Source organism: Chanodichthys erythropterus, chromosome 16 (assembly GCF_024489055.1).
Source record: "Chanodichthys erythropterus isolate Z2021 chromosome 16, ASM2448905v1, whole genome shotgun sequence".
In the NCBI taxonomy this organism is placed as follows: Eukaryota; Metazoa; Chordata; class Actinopteri; order Cypriniformes; family Xenocyprididae; genus Chanodichthys; species Chanodichthys erythropterus.
In genome coordinates, this window is record NC_090236.1 from 9,436,832 (window position 1) to 9,449,859 (window position 13,028).

At 36.5% G+C, this 13,028-nt stretch overlaps 1 protein-coding gene across 1 annotated transcript in view; it reads right to left on the reverse strand.

The window, feature by feature from the left end:
* Positions 1 to 215: 215 nt before the first annotated feature.
* Positions 216 to 13,028, reverse strand: part of hecw1b (HECT, C2 and WW domain containing E3 ubiquitin protein ligase 1b) — a 44,485-nt gene continuing 31,672 nt past the window's right edge. The window contains exons 15-29 of the mRNA XM_067362223.1: positions 12,851 to 12,985; positions 12,652 to 12,757; positions 7,846 to 7,942; positions 7,666 to 7,749; positions 7,429 to 7,535; positions 6,544 to 6,603; positions 5,950 to 6,064; positions 4,775 to 4,888; positions 4,545 to 4,697; positions 4,256 to 4,354; positions 3,276 to 3,405; positions 2,568 to 2,714; positions 2,379 to 2,493; positions 1,846 to 2,044; positions 216 to 692 (exon numbers count right to left, since the gene is read on the reverse strand). Of these exons, the coding sequence (XP_067218324.1) occupies positions 581 to 692; positions 1,846 to 2,044; positions 2,379 to 2,493; positions 2,568 to 2,714; positions 3,276 to 3,405; positions 4,256 to 4,354; positions 4,545 to 4,697; positions 4,775 to 4,888; positions 5,950 to 6,064; positions 6,544 to 6,603; positions 7,429 to 7,535; positions 7,666 to 7,749; positions 7,846 to 7,942; positions 12,652 to 12,757; positions 12,851 to 12,985 (1,773 nt within the window). The 3' untranslated portion in view covers positions 216 to 580. The remainder of the gene's footprint in view (positions 693 to 1,845; positions 2,045 to 2,378; positions 2,494 to 2,567; positions 2,715 to 3,275; positions 3,406 to 4,255; positions 4,355 to 4,544; positions 4,698 to 4,774; positions 4,889 to 5,949; positions 6,065 to 6,543; positions 6,604 to 7,428; positions 7,536 to 7,665; positions 7,750 to 7,845; positions 7,943 to 12,651; positions 12,758 to 12,850; positions 12,986 to 13,028) is intronic.

Consider the following 13,028-nt stretch of genomic DNA (forward strand, 5'->3'; position numbering starts at 1 on the left):
AACAGCATGAAGCCTTGAACATCCTTGAACATTGTGACGCTGTAATGATTTTAATATTAAAATGTATTGATTAATAAACTGTAATACATCAAAAGTGTCAAATCAAGGTTTAGACTTGCCGTTTCCTCCTAGTCCATCTTTGACTCCTGCAAAGTGACATGACGTGATGTCACTTCCTGTGATAATGCCGTGTTGGGTGAGAGGTGAACTCATCACTAGTGCACACATTTACAGTAATTACGGCACCTCAGTCAGATATATTTTTACCGTGAGCGTATTTGGTTTTAACTTTACAATTCTTGTCAATGTCAAAATGCACCAAAGGAAAATGAGTGTTTGCGGTGAAATGATTGTGTGCGAACTGAGAGTGACTCCAGCGGAGGTCAAGGCCCTGAGTGTTAAAGCAGGTTGAAGGCTTCTCTTTCACTATTGCATACCCGTTACACACTGTACACCCGCGCAGGTGACTGATGCATGCAGTGGTGTCCTGAACAAACCAAAGAAACGAACACAGGACATGATCCACGCTAGTAGATAATTACATAGAGTGTACATGGAAAGTCATGTGAAGTGCTCCTCCTCACTCAAGGCCAAAAGTGCTGGTCTCTTCCACGGCGATCAGCATTTTCTCATACAACATTGTGTAGGATGGATACGGCGGAAGATCCAGACGATTAAAGCATGTGTGTGCCCTGAGAAACCAGACATGACACATCCATCAGCATGACTGGAAACACGTTTCGTCTCAAATTGATTGGTTTTCAGTGAAGCGGCAGTGTATTCCAGAATCCACCCCCCTTCAAGTAATTAATTAACATCAGTCTCTACAATCACAGCCAATCTGGCTTTTTTTAAGGTCTGGTCATGTTTTGGTCAACATTGGTGACACTGATGAAAAAACTAAATCAAGGTATTATTATTATTATTATTAATATTATTAAATACACTTAATTTGTAATTATACTATTACTTAGTGATAATTCTAAATTATTTATATTATTGATGTTCATGTTACATTATTTTATTCAAATGGTTAATTTTTATTTTAATCTTTTTCAGTTATTTATATTATTAAATACTGTTAATTTTATTATAGTTTTATTAAATGTGTTGAATTAGTTTTTACTTTTATATTTTTAGGAATTTCATTATGTGCGTTTTTAAATATTGCTATTTTATGTTTAGTTTTAGCTTTAGCTTTTATTTATTTCCAGGTAATCATTTTAGTGCTTTAACTTATTTCAGTTTATTGCCAAGGCAACAATTCTAGTAATTTAAAATTTACATTTAACAATATAAATAATTTCAAATTAACATTATTTAATAATATAATTAAAAATATAATAATAATAATTTTAAAATTTAAAACATTTTCTGATTTTCATTCAAAGTTTTTAAACTAATATTTATATTTTATTTCAGCTTTATTTAAATTAACAGAAGGCACTGACAAATTCATACATTTTTTGTAAGAAAAAGTTTCATTCATTTGTCAGTCTAACCCTTTCATATTAAAAGAATTTTACACAGAATTTCTAGACTATTTTAAATTTCTATTTTAAAAGTCGGTGAGGTATATAATTTTGTTAATGATCCATATCTACGTCACTCAGAAATAAAATGAAAGTAAACTGGTTGACTTTATCACTGCTGAAGAAACTAAGGAGAATACATTTAAAGATCAATCAAATGCTTACAGTTGTCAGGCGACAGATTTTTATTAAAATCTATAACTTTAACTCTTTCATTATTGATATTTGCACATTTGAATTCATGTAAAACCTTTCACATACCAGCTCAAATCAAAGTCAGATTTGTGAAAGTCAAAAGAGTGTGTCACTATACCTCGGGAGCGATGTGATCTTGCCCCACTTCTCGATGCAGAAGCGTCGTAGGCCGTTGCTCCCGCGCAGGGCGGTAAAGCCCTCGTACGGCACGCTGGAGGTGCCCGTCACAAACTGCAGCAGACGCAGTCTCTGTTCGTTATTGAAGCGCTCCACCGCACCCCAGAACCACCGGATGACGATGTGCCCATCATGATAACCTGACGGCGAGGAGATGGAGAGTTCAAAATTTACACAACCTTCTTACAACTCCAATTTAACATTTCACTTCCCCCATAGAAGCTGCTCTGACTGCACTGAGAAACATCAACCTGCTTCTATATATACACTGTAGGAGAATTATAAATAAATAAAATATAATACATAATGAATACAAGGTCTTGAAGTTACAATACAATATAGTGAGAAAAAAAATCCGGACATATATTGATATCTTTCAACACATTTAGGTTTGATCGGCACAGCCCTAATATCAAGATTTCAGAATACATTTATGTTGTGTATTTGTGCCTATGTATTTGTGTGTGTTCTGACCTCCTCTGTACTCTGTGTTGTTTCTCCAGTCGTTTAAATCAATTTCTGCTGTTCCTGCAATAACCAGCTCCAGCTCTCTGGCATCAAACACAGAAACCAGACGAGAGTCCACCACCTAAACACACACACAGGTCAGAGGTTAAATGGTGGCCACATGGACAGGCAGAGCGTAATTCAGATCATGCTTACCTCGTAAAAGCCTCGGACCAGAGCCTGTGTCTGCTGGACAACGCCTCGCTCCACCCTCCACTTCACCATCCGATCAATATATTCCTTCTTGTTTTTCTCTGTCACCTGCATGTTTGTCCCGCCGGACTTCAGCTCCCGCTCCGTTACCTGACACACACACACACACACACACACACACACACACACACACACACACACACACACACACACACACACACACACACACACACACACACACACACACACACACACACACACACACACACACACACACACACACACACATATCCAATCTCAGCAAAGATATTTCCTGTCATTGCCACTGTAACGATAGACAAAACATGACAAAAACTTATACGCACACCGTCATTCATCTTGAAATCATATGATTCGATTTGCGTCTTCCAATTGGTTTTTGTGTGAACTTAAAGGCTTTTGCTGACAAAGGGAAGTGGCATTTAGTGGTTTCTGCCAACGAACCGGTATTCTAAATGGGCTGACGCTGGGATTTAGCGGATTTGAAGCAGAAGTATTTGATGAACGTATACTAGTATTCACTCAATATCATCTCATTTTTGACGAAGGTGCCGTTTAGCGGCTTTTGCATCTGGACTCTTCATATATAACTTACCCATTTTTGCATTTGTGTTCATTTTAAGATAAAAAGGGAAACCAAACATTTCAATAATGTTTCAGGGTTTCTCCCACCTGGCCGAACACTTCCTCATTGACAGTGAAGGTGAGATCCAGCACATCTGTAATGTCATTTTCCTTCATCCACTGTAAGCTCTGGTGGAACTCCTCATCCAGATACTCCAGATCACTGAGATCTGTGGCTCTGCAGACAGGGGTAACAATGAACAAGTGCTTTTACAGTTCAGGATTACAGGACATTCTGATAAGTGCTAGACCGATATATTGGTCGAAACAGCTGTGTTATATCGAATAACATATGTGTTAGCTTTCCATTGTGTTGGTTTAAAATATATTTTCTGTGAATATTAAATGTGGAAAAAATAAATATTCACTTAAACTATTTTAATTTGATTTTATGCATGTCTAATTTATTTATCGTTAAATTGCATTAGAGTGAATTAAAGTACATTTTTGAGATTGCTGTCATTAACCCTTTAATTTACTGCCATTAACCCTCAATCAAATAAATCTAGATATCTGCTTCCTATTGGCTTTCAAAAATACAATTTCGGTCAGCGACTAATTCAGAAGCAATTTTAAACTACTTGTAAGTCAGTAAGATTTTGCTGTTTTTGAAAGAAAGAAATAATTATCTTTAGCAAGGATGCATTAAATTGATCAAAAGTGACAGTAAAGACATTATGTTACACAAAATGTCTATTTCAAATAAATGCTGTTCTTTTGAACTTTATATTTATAAAAGAATCCTGCAAAAAAATGTATATTGGATTTTACAAAAATAATAAGCATATTTATCAAAGTTATCAACATTTAAATCTTTCTTCATCAGCAAAAAGTTTATTGGTATGATTTCTGAAGGATCATGTGACACAAAGCTGGAGTCACACAGCTGAAAATTCACAAATCAATTTTTAATAAAGACGTTTATATACAATACACAGGACATTCACAGTTTATGTAATTTTTTTGTCAACTTCGAACTCTACATGTAGATTTAATTTAATGCATTAAATGCCTTCTGGTCCACTCACAGTCTGAGGAGAGCTTTATAAAATGGGCGGGTGAAGAAAGCGTCCAACAAATACTGATGAATCAATGCCAAGCCGAGAATTCGACCACTGAAACGGAACCTGAAAACACACGTCACATCATGCGGTCCATGAACGAAGCTCAAAAACAGACATTCTGGCAAAAACAACAGCAGTCTGTGAGAGCAGCCAATGACATAATAATTTATTTCTCTGTCAATGGCAATTCAGTATGCTTTCTCATACCACACAGGAAGTGGAATTTCTTGGGAGGAAGTGGAAAGAACCTTACCATTCCAAATGGTTTTCCACAAAAGCAGACATGGGGCTGATTTGGACAGTGTACGTGTCGTTTGCGGAGTATTCAAACAGGCCATAGTAAGGGTTAAACAGCTCCTGAGACAGCAGGAAGAAAAACTCTCGCGATGGTCCGCTGTAGTCCAGTCTGGAAAGAAGAGCTGAATTCAGATATAACAAGTACACATGACTTTTGCTTAAACACTAACTATTCAAGAGCCTCACCCTTCTTCTCCAACAAAGGTGATGTACAGCTTGTTTCTCTGGAGCTCTTTACGGGAGTAGGCCATGACCTGGTTAAACGTCCCTTCTAACAGATGATCTCTTCTGACAATCAATCTAAAAAAAAAGAAAAAAAAAGAAGATGAAATATTTAAAGGTGCCCTAGAATTTAAAATTGAATTTATCTTGGCATAGTTAAATAACAAGAGTTCAGTACATGGAAATGACATACAGTGAGTCTCAAACTCCATTGTTTCCTCCTTCTTATATAAACCTCATTTGTTTAAAAGACCTCCGACGAACAGGCGAATCTCAACATAACACCGACTGTTACGTAACAGTCGGGGTGTACGCCCCCAATATTTGCATATCCCAGCTCATGATCGAGGCATTACACAAGGGCAGCCAGTATTAACGTCTGGATGTGCACAGCTGAATCATCAGACTAGGTAAGCAAGCAAGGACAATAGCAAAAAATGGCAGATGGAACAATAATAACTGACATGATCCATGATACCATGATATTTTTAGTGATATTTGTAAATTGTCTTTCTAAATGTTTCGTTAGCATGTTGCTAATGTACTGTTAAATGTGGTTAAAGTTACCATCGTTTATTACTGTATTCACAGAGACAAGACTGTCGTTATTTTCATTTTTAAACTCTTGCAGTCTGTATAATTCATAAACACAACTTCATTCTTTATAAATCTCTCCAACAGTGTGTAATGTTAGCTTTAGCCACGGAGCACTATCAAACTCATTCAGAATCAAATGTAAACATCTAAATAAATACTATACTTACGCGATTAGACATGTTGCATGACGAACAGTTTGTAAAGATCCATTTTGAGGGTTATATTAGCTGTGTGAACTGTTTATGCTGTTAAAGGCAAGCGCGAGCTCTGGGGGTGGGGAGTGTGAGCATTTAAAGGGGCCGCGTACCCTGAATCGGCTCATATTTAATGATGCCCCAAAATAGGCAGTTAAAAAATTAATTTAAAAAAATCTATGGGGTATTTTGAGCTGAAACTTCACAGACACATTCAGGGGACACCTTAGACTTATATTACATCTTTTAAAAAGACGTTCTACGGCACCTTTAAACACACACACACACATATAATCAAATCACATATAATCAAATATATATATATATAAATTGTGAGTGTTAACGCACTTTATTTTCCCAGGTCCTTGACCGTAGCCTTTTGCCTCAAGCTTCCTGTAGAAGTTGCGTAGTTTGGCTTCAAAGTCTCTGCGGTAGGGCGCTGGTGCCCGAGCCCTCTGGGTCCCTAAAGAAAATACATTCAAACCATCACCACAGATGTGAACTCCAGCTTACTTCAAATATCAATCATCAGGGAATGACTGACAAGGATCAACAGGCCATAAAACAACTCAAAAGGAAAGAGAAGTTTGTTCACCTCAAGAACAAACACACTAATGGGTAATATGATTTATCCTTTTGTAATGTCAAAAGATATATTTCAGGACAAGGATCTTTGATAATGTACCATACAGTACAGTTTTATCCTTGATTATTTTTTGTCTGGTTTTTGAGAGTGTCCAAACATGCACATCGTTTAAGTTTCACAAAATGAAAGAATACAAAACAAGACTAGTTAACCACTTTATGGACAGAATAAGGAAACTCTGTGGATAAAGGTTTGAATATTCACACAAAACAGGCTTAGGGACTGTAAAATGTCCATCATGACACAGAGAGGGGCAGCTGGGTGGGGACAGTATTTAAGGCTTGAGAGCAGCTGACCTGGAGAGCCCTCCCCAGACAGACAGCAGGCTGGAACGAGAGGAGTTCGCTCAAGGAAGCCTTTATCAGAGCAGATCAGAGTGTGTGTGAATCAACTATCACTTTCCTTGCAAACTTGAGGATTTTAATGTAAATAAATCACTTTATCACTTTATCACTTTAAAGTAAGCCCAGTTATTATCGCTTGTATAAGCCTGAATGGGGTCATTTTGCGATAACAACCGGCTGGATGTACATTATCCCGCTTATTACAAGGCTACTTGCCACATAAGTAAATAATTAGACACAAAATATTGATTTGAGTTGAAACATTTAATAACGCAAAGCTTCCACAAAAGAAAAACAGTTCCTAGCAAGCAGCTTTGAGCCTAGATGAAAAAAAAAGTAAAAAAAAAATTCAGGAATAATGTGTAATAGTATTACTTATTTTTATTATTTATGTGGTGAAAAGCTGTTTACGAACACTTAAAATATTACTACAGGGCTACTATTAATACTAAAGTCATCCAGTGCTGGCCTCAAAAACCCAGATAAGCAGTCATTATACAACGTTGCTTTTAACAACATACCTTATCGACTGACCTCAGAATTCTGAAAAAACTGAGAAAGCTGACCAATCAAAATCAAGCATTTCAAAGAGCTCTGTAAAAACTGGTGTTAATATCCATCTCAGATCCTATCCCAGTGCTAAAAACTAATGTATATAGGCTAATGTGTCTTGAAAAAGTGGTCAGGAGATTTTGATTTGAACATCTGAGAAGGATCTTAACAGCAGGTGCTAATGAGGCCTGAATTGGGAATTATTATATCAAGTTTACTTCTAAATAATGTAATGTAATATGCAGACCGTCTGAGGCCTGTGGTTAAAGCTCTCAGCCGACTCACCTGGAGAGTTCTGGGGAGAAGAACCAGGCGAGCAGCGTGGAGAGAAGTTGAAACCGGGGTGAAATGAAGTGAGAGGAACGTAAGACATGATGTCCTCCTCAAACAAACTGAAAAGCAAAGCAAAACACATTCTGAAGAAAGCACGTGTGAAAGAATATAAATTACAAATGCACACCCTTCTGCTGCCCAGGAAATCGGTGCATTATTTTTTTTTTTTATGCAGCCAGCCTGCTTTACCTTAACAGCATAACCAGGTCAGCATCACACGACAGCTTCTCCAGTCTCTGTGTGCCTTCGGTTCGGATGTGGTGCACCTTTTCCCTTAAAACATAAACACAGCAGAAAAACTGAGAACTGTTTCAAAGTGCTAATGATGCATTTCATTACAATAACAGAGGAAGGCAGAGAGGGTCATACTTAAGTGAGTGATTTCTCGCCAGGCTTGGCTGTCGCTCCTGTAGCACCTCAAAAATGTTTGGTTGCCGTAAAAACGCTACAATCTTATCATTGTATGCTGGGAAGAGAAGAAAATCCTTCATATCAACTCAATATACACTGAATATTTATGATATACAGAGATTCTTTTGATGGTTATATAAAAATAGGCAACATCATTAACATTGTTATCTTAACATCTTTGTTTTTGCAAAGTGAAACAGGAATAATTTCACACTCCTTCCTTGTCTCCGATTTTTAACAAAGTTTAAACTTAAAAGTTAAACTTTTAAAAGTAAAAATTGTTAAAACTTAAACATTAAAATGACCACAGACCGGCAAAATCCGATTCATTTCTGCAAACCAATATTTAAAATGAATAAGTCCAAAACACCATTTTAGCCACTGATTCTTCACTCAAATGTGTTTACTAAAGTCCCTAAATGTTTTTATAAAAAAGTGCTGTTTATAGCCATGTTATAGTATTGTTATAGTAGTACATTAAAAAATAAAATTATTAAATATTGCGTCCTGAGATTTACTGAAAACATAAATCATTAACTAGAATTTTACTCTGTTTTAAATTAAACATTGGCATTAAACATTCAAAATCTACTTGGCAACAGTGACTTTTTGCCTCACCAAGGCTGCATTTATTTAATAAAAAAAAAATACAGTAAAAACAGCATTAAAGTTGCTAAAGAGGATGTTTTGTTTTATACATTTTTGCAATATTACTTGAAACTGTCTTTACTAACTGATTAAAGACTATTTATTAGGTGCACTGAAAGGAATAATATTAATATACATCATCTGTTCACGAGGTAGGGCCTTAAAAACATCAGCCAATCTTTTATGCGATCATTGCGTAAACGATTGGCCCTCTGGCTTGTCAATCACTGCCATGACATTCCTTGTAAGAGACGAGCTCGGTTGCGCGCTCCAGTAATTTTCCACACTCCACAGGCGCCGCATGCAATGTTTTTGTCAGGAGACAGGAGTAACAACTGCAGATTACGAGTTAGCTGCGGTGAGTCCGACATAATGAATCCACTAACACGATACAGAGAATGCCGGTGGTAAACACTTGTGTTCCAATACTCGTGCACAGGTTTTGGGAGGCATTCCCTCGAAATGAGCTGTGAAGGAGGGGGGTTGTTCTTACGCATGCGCTCATTTCAAAAACTCACTAACAGTCTTTGGTTTCTCAGTCGACGAAAAGATCCTCTTTAGCACCTTTGATGTGAAATATTATTACAATTTAAAATAAGCTTTCTATTTTAATATATCTTAAAATGTAATTTATTCCTGTGATCAAAACTGAATTTTCAGCATCATTATTCCAGTCTTCAGTGTCACATGATCTTTCAGAAATCATTCTAATATGCCGATTTGCTGCTCAGGAAACATTTCTTACTATAAACATTTTTGAAAACAGTTGTGCTCCTTTATATTTTGTGAAAACTGTGATACATTTTTTTAATGTTCACTTTTGATCAATTTAAGCATCCTGGCTGAAGACGAGTATTAATTCCTTTAAAAAAAATCTTACTGTCCCAAAGTTTTAAACAAAAGTGTATACCCTAGTAAAAAAGTAATATATTTAAAATTTATAGTTCAAATTTATTAACATATTTACTGACATATCGCTTGAGACTTACTGATATAAAAATTATAATTTTTATTTTAAATCTTCATTTGGAAGTACTACTTGTGCACAATGCACATTTCTTAATACTAAGCCTAAAATGTGTTTTAATGTCAACATCGATAAGGATTGATGAACATTCACATTCGTCACAGAATGCTGATAAACCAGAGATCAAACGGTGCTGATGTGGCAACTGTCCGATCTGATATCTGTGGTTTAACAGAGAATTCTATGTCAAATGTGAATGCTTCTCACAAGATTTCACAGCGATGTTATTAATTCTGCTATGAATTCAAGCACTTTCTTCCCAGTGTTGTGTAATCAGGAAACCATGAAAAACACTGTGTGAACACTAGTGTAGGCTAAGAGTAACGTAGTAACACTAACAGAAATAACTTGGTCTCGACAGAAATGTTGCAGAGGAGCACTTGTTGGCTTATTAGCCATTTCCGTGGATATGTTTTTAATATTTATTCAAAATAATAATAAAATAAAAGTTAATATTATCTGCATCTCAACTCAAGCTCAGTGCATTTCTGTCAGCCCTCACAGCGCTGCCAAATCAGGGGCTGGTGCCACCTTAGAACTTAATGGCACCGGTGCTACTGCCCTCTGGAGCCCTGTAATGATTCTTGAGGTCAGAAAAGTAATAATGTTAAAAGAATGTTGTCTGTGGTATATTTTCTCTGCAAAACAACAAGAAATGCTCTAAGTATTGCCGCAAATTTTGACAAAAGCCGTCGCAAATTCAGTCATTTTAGACCGCAAAATCCTGGAAGTACTGGCAAGAGTTCCACTTTAGCACAATCAAATCTACTATATACTAAGCATATCTTTAGTTGGACCTCAGCACTACTTCTATGGAAGTAAAATAATGCCATATGTTTTTGAAACAAAAAGCATTTTCAATTGCACTTCTTGAAAAAAATATGCATTACATTAACCGTGCTTGTATTTTAATGCATTTTATTTTTAGAGCTTGCATTTTTATGGGCTGAAATTCAACATGGTTGTATATTTAAGCTGTGAATATTTCAATTCAAAACATTTCACACATATTTTCACTGTTAACAATTCAATAATCCATATTCATCTTTCAGATTTCACTTCCAAAATATTCATTTTGTTTAAAAATACAACTTGTAATATTCAGCAGGCAATTTTTGGTCCATTTTACTGCAGCACAGCGCCGCGATATAAAGTTAAGGAAAGTTATAGGTCTACCTCAGATTTAACATTTGATCAGTACATCAGCATCAGGGAATAATGGTATAATCTCGTTCACTGGAGAAAAAGCTGCTTACTGTTGCTCTGGTCTTCCTCAACACGCGCTTGCACCACCTTCTGGTGAGGTCGACTAACAGCAGATGGAGACCACAAACCGGTTATGTTCGGAACTCTACTGCTATTCCTGCAGTTCCCAGATGTGAAATGTTGAAATTTGAACCACTGAATTTGTGGACTCGAAATAAAATGGACCGAAAATTGCCTGCTGAATATTACAGGTTGTATTTTTAAACAGAATTAATATTTTGGAAGTGACATCTGAAAGGTGAATATGGATTATTGCATTTTTAACAATGAAAATGTGTGTGAAATGTTTCGAATTGAAATATTCACAGCTTAAATATACAACCATGTTGAATTTCAGCCAATAAAAATGCAAGCCCTAAAAATGCAATGCATTAAAATTCAAGCACAGTTAATGCAATGCATATTTTTTTTTTTTATTTCAAAAACATATGGCATTAGTTTACTTCCATATACTTCCACACAATGGGTCTCATTCATGAAACAAGAGCAGAACGAATTTTTGTGTAAATCGTGTGTAAAGTGGTTCTGGCGTAAATTTTCGGATTCATTAAAATGTTTGTATTTTCCAAATGTTAGTTGGTACAAAAGAAATCTACACCTGCTCCCAGTCACGCGTAAATAGTGTGTTTAACATCCGAACGTTTTGCTCATTAATAAGGCTGCATTTTAATTCACCTTAATAAGGTACATATTTACAGCATTTTGAAAAAAATATTATATATAGTAATCACATACGTTTTTTTCTTTTTACTTTTGTTGTGAGAGCCAGTAATAAGCTGCGTTCACGTCACGTTGTATTTACCGCTATCTTGAAATGACGTTATATTCGGAGCTGTTCACGTCCTTTTGGTCCTTGGACTGGAAATTATGCGTTTCCATGGCACCACTATCAACGCTTAATAAATCAATCAACATCGGTCAGGTGGTATAGTGGCCACATGTTACATGTGGGAGCTTTCAGAAAACTCCCAGCTTACAAACTGTAATTACGAACTCTACGAGGACGTGAACGCTTTTTACAAGCTAGAATCTTGTAACTACAGGAATTACGAGGCCGCGTGAACGCACCTATAGCATCTGCAAACGGAGCACTTTAATCAAATAATGAATTGATTTCAATAGGGCTGGGCAAACTATGGAACTTGTTTCCTATAAAATGGCCAAAATCCTTCATTTGGTGTCATAAAATGATGCCCATATATAGTTGTCAGTCGGATTTAATGGGCGGGATTTATGGTAATTGAGAATGAACGTGAACGCGCGTCCCATTTACGACTGATTGGAATTCATTAACACACACACACACATTTCACTATCACTTCTGACGTTTACGAAGTATTTGTGAATCAGGAGGAGAGTTTTCGGGAAAGTCTGTTTACGCGCAAATCACTCACATATTTACTCGTATATTTACGAATGTTTCATGAATGAGACCCAATTAAAGTACATCAAGTACAAAATTAGTAAATTAGCAGACTTTAAGTATACCAAAAGTTCAATTGCAGGGTATTTTTATTAAGTACATAAAAATGTAAATGTATTACATTTATGCATTTGGCAGATGCTTTTATCCAAAGCGACTGACATTGCATTATACTATACATTTGTATCCGAGTATGTACAATCCCTGGGATCGAACCCATGACCTTGGCATTGCTAGTGCCACGCTCTAACTACTGAGCTACAGGAAAGCTGTATTAGTATACTTAGCATGAAATAAATGTATATTATTTCATGCATATTGTGTATATCACTATAATACATATATTTTTTAACCCCTTTCAGAAAAAAAGCAATATCGTCCAGCCCTAAATGTAACTAACCTAATGGCACTGGCTCCTGCTGGCTTTGGTTTCGTATGGCTGCTACCAGGCTGTTTCCAGGCCTGGCTAACAAAGACACCCCTCGGGTGCGCGACACCTCTGATGCCTAGAAATGAATGAGGAAAAGAATAAATGAACTAGTAAAAACATTGTAATATTACATAAAAGTAATTTCCTCTAGATTGCGAGTTTGTCTGACCTCTCCTGCGCTGTAGCTGCGTAATCTCTGCAGGTGCTGGCGGTGAGTCAGGTGGTTGGGCAGTCTGCCGTTTTGCAAGGGGATCCTGGGATCAATGAAGGTTGTGGCACGACTGTTGTGGTCTACGAAGAACGACTGCAGAGAAAAGTGGAGGACAAACAGTTGAAATAATGTTGTG